The following is a 7,525-nucleotide window of genomic DNA, read 5'->3' on the forward strand; positions in this document are numbered from 1 at the left end:
TAGGACACATGGAGCAGAGCCACCACAGTCAACCCACTGACCTATGGATTGTGTGAAAAGACGTGCTTGTTGCTGCATACCACTGCAATTTTGCCTTTATTTCTTACACAGCAAAAACTGACTGATACAGGCAAGTTACTCACCCTGTTCCTTCTCCAGGTAAGTGGGGAGAAGAGCGGTGCCTGCTGCAAAGTGTTGTCCTAAGAATTCAATGAGTTAATGTATATAAAGCACTTAGAACACTTTCTGGCACATAGTAAGTGCTTATATAAGTGTTAGCTGTGGTGGTGGTGGTGGTGTGTAAATGTATGAGTAAGCAGATACCCAAGTAGGTAAGAGTGGGTGAGCATGGATTCAGGTGTCAGAGTGAGCGTGTGGGAGGCGAAGAGGGAGAGTGGTTGGGAGCAGGCGTGTAGGCACCTGTGTGCACGGCCCTCAGCAGAAGTACTCGTTGATCCGTCTGCCCACCCTGACGCCCGAGGCCTGAGAGTCCAGGCTGGAGTGGGCAGAGAGGAGCCTGTCGGCCTCACTGAGGCTGTGCTGGGACAGCTCCTCTGAGCCATCCTCACTGTGGCCCAGTCTCTCCAGGTTGACGTAGGCACCTGTGGCCTCAGCGGAGCCCCTGGTGTGGCACTTGCGCCAGCGGCTCTGGAGAGCACCGCAGCAGACGAGCAGCGTGAGGGGCAGGGCGATGATGGCAGCCACACTGATCACCACCACGTTGATGAGCCACTGAGTGGCTTCAGCACCCACCACTTCGTCAGTGGAGAAGATGACACACTGCTCCTTCCGGGGCACCAGGCCCTGCACGCAGACACACGCCACGTACTTGATCTTGGGCACCAGCCCATGGATGGTGACACGGGTCTTCCCAGGCTGCACAACCACCCGCCGCATGTCGCGCTGCCCGAAGACTGCGTAGAGGACGCTGAAGGAAGTTGTGTTCCCAGCCTGGGGGGCCTTCCACACCAAGGTCACGCTCTGGTAAGTGTCCCCCACCACCTTGAGAGAGCTCACCCTTTGGGCCTCCTGGGGTCCTGCCTGCACATCCAAGTGCTCTCCTGGGGCCCCCATCTGGAAGGGCTGGAGGATTAGTTGCTCCTTCGTGTTGGGCACAGGGGGCCGAGTGGCTGGGGCAGCAGGCTCGGGGATGTGGGGGACATGCCTGGCCACCATCTTGTTGTATGCAGCTGCTTCTGCCCCCTCACCTGTCCTTGCCCACAGTGCCGCTGGGCCCCCACTGTGTTCCGTGGATGTCTGGGGCTCAGAGACGACCAGGGAGATAAGAGTCTCAGAGGCTCCCAGGAAGTTCTTGGCCTGGCAGATGTAGTCTCCAGAGTCAAGGTGGGACACAGCAGGCAGGCCCAGCAGAGTCCAGATCGTGCCGTCACTGGAGACTTCCTGGTGCACTGTGGGGAAGAGGCACGTGTGGGAGAATGAACGGGCCCATCTGCCCCAAGCTTCCTTCCAGGGCCGAATTCACAGCCCCTGGACTGTGTACATTCTGCCAAGCACCCTGTTATCCCAAGAACAGACTGGGCATCACTGAACTTTTCTTAGATTAGCCATGGGGATGGAGATCACCTGGGCTCAAATTTGGGGAGACACAGGCTGAGGCATAGTCTAAGAATGATCAGCCTTCTAAATCTGAGATGCTCCAACTGTGTCTTTCAAGGGCCTGAGTTCTGCAGAGCTGACCCGTCAGGGGTGGCAGGCTGATGCTTTGGGAGTATGGTGGGTTGGGTGAACCTGAGGCAGAGGCCCAGCTAGAAGTGCTCTGCACACCCCTGCCTGGCCCCACTGCCACTTCAATCACAGCATCTCCAACTTTCTGTATTACATTAGTGGAGCTCCTTACACAGTTTTGTTTGTACATTGATTTCAAGCCCACAGTCCTAGAGCAACGCTTGCCAACCTAGTTGGGGGAAACACAGAAGAAAGCTGGGAGGGATGGGAGGTGTTCTGGTCAGGTGCCAAGAAATTATTCCTCCTTCACCCTCTTTCTGCATGTAGGCGGGCTGTGACTCCTGCAAACCTCCCCCACCAAGTGCCAGGGATGGACCACCTCTGTCTGCACAGCAAAAAGGGCACAGGCAGTTCCTCCTTGTACGAGCTGTGTGATGCAGACCAACCATTTAGCCTCAGTTTGCTTATACCCCAAATAGAAGGGTAATCAGTTTGTTCTTTAAAGTTCAGTGACACCTTGTACATAATACATTTAACACATGAAGCGCTCAATAGATGGTAACTCCTAGCATTAATTACTCCTAGTGATACTGGCTTCATATTTACAACTTGGAACCTTACTATCAATATTAAATACACTAAGAGAGCATCTTCTACCAAAAAACCAGTGTTTTGCTCCTCTCAGGGTGGGCCCCACACCTCTGATAGAGTGGCTGGTGGAATATGACAGGACAGGTTGAGATCCATTGTTATTACTGAAGCCACTGTCCCCACGTCCAGCCTCTGGGCAGAGTCCCCCAACTCCACTCAGACAGGATGGGAGTAAAGAGCCTTGCTCAGCCTACCTCCCTCTCCCTGGCAAACCTGAAGCCCCATTCCCCCGCATGTGGGATGATGACCCACCCGCCCCAGTCTGGATCTCAGCACAGCCGTCCCCGGAGCTTACACACCTGTCCCGTTGAGTGGGTGCCCGTTGGCCCTACTCCAGCTCATTTCCGGCCCAGGGACCCCGGAGGCCCCACAGCGTAGCAATACTGCACTGCCCAAGGGGGACCTGATGCTGGCTGCCCCCGGATGGAGCTCCGGACTCCGGCACTTCCTCAGTTCCAGCTGGCTGAAGGTCAGTCCGGCCAGGCTGCGCGGGCTGGCACACCTCAGCCTGGCCTCTATGAAGGCCAGGTTTGGGGCCCAGCCTTCCAGGAGACGGACCAGGTCATAGAGTCGGCAGTCACACACCCAGGGGTTGTCCTGCAGCCCTGCAGGGGTGAAAGGCAGGGCAGGAGGTGAGCCCTAGATATTCAGATCCCCAGTCCCAGCCCCCCTTCTCCCCCAGGGAGGACAAGGCACGTTGTGAGCTCAGTGTCAGCAGAACTGGCCTCCAGACCCAGCTCCTTGCTTCACTACAACCTTAAGCCCGGTTCTTCATCTGGAATGACAGCATTACTCCCGTTTCTGGGTGGCTATAAGCATAAATAAAGATAAATGACATTAAGCACTGGCTAAGCCATACAGCGTGCCGACAAGCCACCCTCGGACTGATCCTCTCAGGCTACCGGCCAGGCAGTGGGCATTTCTGCAATAACTGCAATACGCCAGAATCCATCCATTCCTAGAAATGCTTCATGAACCCGACCCCCCCCCCCCCCCTTTTTTTTTTGGCCTTGCCTTGCATCTTGCAGGACCTTAGTTCCCTGACCAGGGATCGAACCCAGGCCCCCTGCAGTGGAAGCCTGGAGTCCTAACCACTGGACCTCCAGGGAGGTCCTGACCCCTGTCCTCCCAGTGTAGGTGGCACTTTCAGCATCGCCCCAGCGAAGAGTGTGGCCGCTCGGAGCCACGGTCCCCTTGACACAGGCTCAAACAGACAAGAGTGAGGATGACAGGGAACCCAATCTTATGTCATATTCCCAGCCCTCTTTACTTTAAAATTGAACACTTCTATAGCGCTGAAAGCAGGTCACTGTACCTACCCTGTCAAATGACCTTCAACATATAGAGAGGTATTGTGGGTCCTCAATTCTAAGACACAGTTCCTTTTCATATGTTTGCATTTCTAAATACAAAATGAATGCATTTAATGTGAAGTCCTTTCTACCCTCCACGGATTGTTATTAAATTTGATAGCATCTAATCAATAGCATATCATATGTTTGCATACATGTACTTGATGTATTTGGAAACGGAAATATCAAGGGTTGGGGAAGGTGGATTCAGACCTGCTTGTATATCCATGACCCCCGGGTCCTTTAGAGCACTAGCTGGGAAGGCGCCGGCTCCTCTGCTATTCCCCACCCCCATCCCAGCCAGGTGACGGCTACCTTGTATCACTGGTTAAATGCATTTCCTGATGCATCTACACCCCAAGAGTCATCACTGCCCAGCTCTGGTGGTGAGCTATCTGACTTCACACAGAATCCCCAGAGAACTGACACAAATGGCAAAGTTAAAGGACAATGAAACTTTCACCAGTCAGACTGGCAAAAGTTGAACATTCTGACTGACCACTTATTGTTAGCTTCATGAGGGAATAGATATTCATCCGTCTTGTTCATTGCTGTATCTGCAGCATCTAGAATGGAGCCCACACATTGGCTGGCATTCAAATAAGCTTGCAGAGTGGACAGAAGCATGGATGGTCGCGCACACTGCTGGTGGGGGTAAGAACTGGCACTTTAGAGACTATGATTAATATTAAAACATCTAACGTGCATACTCCGTGACCCAGCAATTCCACTTCTCGGTTCCTAGTCTAGAGAAACATTTGTCTCGGTGCACGAGGATGCATTGTCAAGAATGTTCTCTGTGGCATCACAGGTGTTAACAAAATAATGGAAACAATTTAAAGGCCCATGAAAGGAGGAATGGCTAAATAAACTGTAGTATAACTGTATGATGGAATATTATGCCAGAGTTTTAAAAAATGAAGTTGATTCATTGGTAGTAACTTACAAAGATCTCCAAGACATATTGCGGGGCAAAAAAAGTGCTGGTTGATACATATGATATGATGAAATTTTATGCAAAACACACAGCTAAAATTTCTATGTGCATGTATGTTTGCTAAAATTTCTATGTGCATGTATGTTTGCTAAAATTTCTATGTGCATGTATGTTTGTATATGCATGTGTATGTAAATGTAAATGATAGGGAACATGCAAATAAACATAACAGTGGCTACTTTTTAGGAGGGGGAGAAGGAATTATAATCAGAAGAGGGCATAAAATATAAACATATATATATAGGACATTCAAAGTTGATTTTCAAAGAAACAACATCTTTCCATGTAAGTACTACCCTATACAATGCCCTTTATCAGGTGAGATAGTCTGTAGGGTGGATGGAGCTGGAATGGACTTTGCTGTTCCCTGCTCCACATCCAGGAAGTGAGGGGTCTAAATATTCCCTCCTTGGGCTTCCCTGGTGGCGCAGTGGTTGAGAATCTGCCTGCCAATGCAGGGGACACGGGTTCGAGCCCTGGTCTGGGAAGATCCCACATGCCACGGAGCAACTAGGCCCGTGAGCCACAACTACTGAGCCTGCGCGTCTGGAGCTTGTCCGCAACAAGAGAGGCCGCGACAGTGAGAGGCCCGCGCACCGCGATGAAGGGTAGCCCCTGCTCGCCGCAACTAGAGAAAGCCCTCGCAGAGAAACCAAGACCCAACACAGCCAAAAATAAATAATAAATAAATAAATAAATAAATATTCCCTCCTTGAGAGGCTCTCCCAGGCCTCAGGGCAGGAGCTGCCCCAAACTGCTCTAAGATTGCTCCAGCCCTCAGTGCTGGACCTCACATGAGCCAAGGCATGCTCCGGGGACACCTGCCAGGAGGCCTCTTTTCTGACACTGCCCACCCACTCCCTACTACCCACTTTCTGCCAGGGCCCCACCATGATTCCCAACCCCTCATGGGACAGGGAAAAGGGGCAGAGCTGGGGTCTGAACTGCAGCAGTCTGGCTGGGAGCTTGAGCTCCTAAACCTACCTACCAATGTGTGCCTCTCATTCAATCTTTACTCAAACCCAGAAGGCAAGTGTGATTTTCTAGGTAAAGAACTGAGACTCAGAGAGGCTTTAATAAACTTGCCTAAGACCCCCAAGTATCACTAAAGTGGTTCCAAGTGAAGGATGCCATCTCTTACCTAGGACCAGCTTGACGTGGTGGCCGGGAAGGAAGGGTCCCTTCTGCAGGTGAGTCCAGGTGGTGAGCAACTCCTCGGGGAGCCTCAGCAGCTGGTTGCTGGAGAGGTCAAGGAAGGTGAGGTTCCCCAAGAAGCGCGCGGCCTCCGGGGGCACAGCCGAGAGGCGGTTGGCCTGCAGGTCCAGCAGCCGCAGCTTGGGGGCGTCCCTGAGCGCCGCCCAGGGGAAGGTGGCCAGGTGGTTCCCAGGCATGCGCAGCTCACGCAGGCGGCGCAGGCCCCTCAGCATCAGAGCATTGAGCTCATAGAGCGCGTTGTAGGGCAGCCACAGCTGCTCCAGGCGGCCCAGCGCCTTGAAGGCCTCCCCGGGCACCCTGCGAATGGCCGTCCGCTCCAGGCGCAGGCTGGAGGTGTCCAGAGGGACAGATGCTGGGGGCAGGGTCATGTCAGGGTCGTTGCACACCACTGTCCTGGTTACAGAAATGGGAGTATTTGAGCAAAGGTCCTGTGGGGTCGGAGATTCCCCTTTACTTAACCTCCTTTCAAGAGACCCCCTGGTGCGCACGGCCTCATAGGACACCAAACCCAGACTGCGGTGTGCCCTGGAGGTGGGCTAGTAACAAGATTCCTTCTGTTTTCTCTTCGGGAGCTTCTTGCTTGCAGAGCCTCTCATAAGTGTCCCAGGAGGGCCGTTTGGCCTCGGTCACTGGCCTGAAGGACCTCAAGCTTGAACTACTATGTCCCCTTACAGCCTACATCACCTGCAGTGCACTAAGAATGAATAGTATTTATAAATCCTGAGATCATTTTGTGCATTGCAGCATTGCATCTAGGAGTTAAAAGGGTTCCTTTGTTAAATTATAGCTCAGTTTTTGTGACTGCTTTGGCTTTTCTTTATTTAAAATATATATATATATAGCAATGACATCAGAACTGGAAGCCACACACGGGATGCCTCGAGCCTCTCCTGACACTGAGGGACCATGAGATGATCAAGGTGTTTAAAAGCTGGAATTTTGCAGCCCCACAGCTGGATTCACCTCTGGGCTCTTTGCTTGCTGACTGTGTATCCTTGAGTCTATTATGTAACCTCTATTTTCTTCAGTTTCCGCAGAATAATAGACTCCACCGCACAGGGTGGTTTGGGTGTTTAAATGAGTTCATGTGTGTACCAGCTCTGCATACCTGTCACCTGTAGAAGCCCAATTGCTATTGACCACTGTTGTAAGTTTCTGCATCCCAGCACTGCAGGTACATCAGGTCAGTCTTACCAGCTCCTTCCAATGCTCCTTCTGCCCAAACAGTGACTTCTTAAACCTCATTCTATTAAGTTTGACACTAAAGCAGATAGAGAGATAACAGGAGGCAGTCCCCGCCCTCGAGGAGCTGGCAATGCAGGACTGTGTTAAATGCTATCACTGAGAGCAGCACACACACAGACGGTAAAAAGGGAAAGATTCTCAAGAGAACGAAACTTTGAGTCTGGCCGTGAGGGACCCAGCCCTTGTGCAGCCCCAGTTTCGTCTGGAGGATGTTTCTGCTCACACTGAAGGAGATAGGGTGGGAGTGAGGTGGGGATATTGTTTAGCTCTGCTAAGAGAGGTTGTTCTCTTGTAAGGTCATAACGCGTTGCTGGTATCATTCTTCCTGACACCACACACACACACACACACACACACACACACACACACACACACACAC

The 7,525-nt window shown here is 52.0% G+C and overlaps 1 protein-coding gene across 1 annotated transcript in view; it reads right to left on the reverse strand.

Moving 5' to 3' along the window:
• Nucleotides 1–435: 435 nt before the first annotated feature.
• Nucleotides 436–7,525, reverse strand: part of LRIT1 (leucine rich repeat, Ig-like and transmembrane domains 1) — a 9,859-nt gene continuing 2,769 nt past the window's right edge. Inside the window, exons 2-4 of the mRNA XM_029201242.1 lie at nt 5,828–6,294; nt 2,637–2,942; nt 436–1,409 (exon numbers count right to left, since the gene is read on the reverse strand). Of these exons, the coding sequence (XP_029057075.1) occupies nt 436–1,409; nt 2,637–2,942; nt 5,828–6,294 (1,747 nt within the window). The remainder of the gene's footprint in view (nt 1,410–2,636; nt 2,943–5,827; nt 6,295–7,525) is intronic.

This window comes from Monodon monoceros, unplaced genomic scaffold (genome assembly GCF_005190385.1).
Source record: "Monodon monoceros isolate NGI ecotype Baffin Bay Population unplaced genomic scaffold, NGI_Narwhal_1 Super_Scaffold_4, whole genome shotgun sequence".
NCBI lineage: Eukaryota > Metazoa > Chordata > Mammalia > Artiodactyla > Monodontidae > Monodon > Monodon monoceros.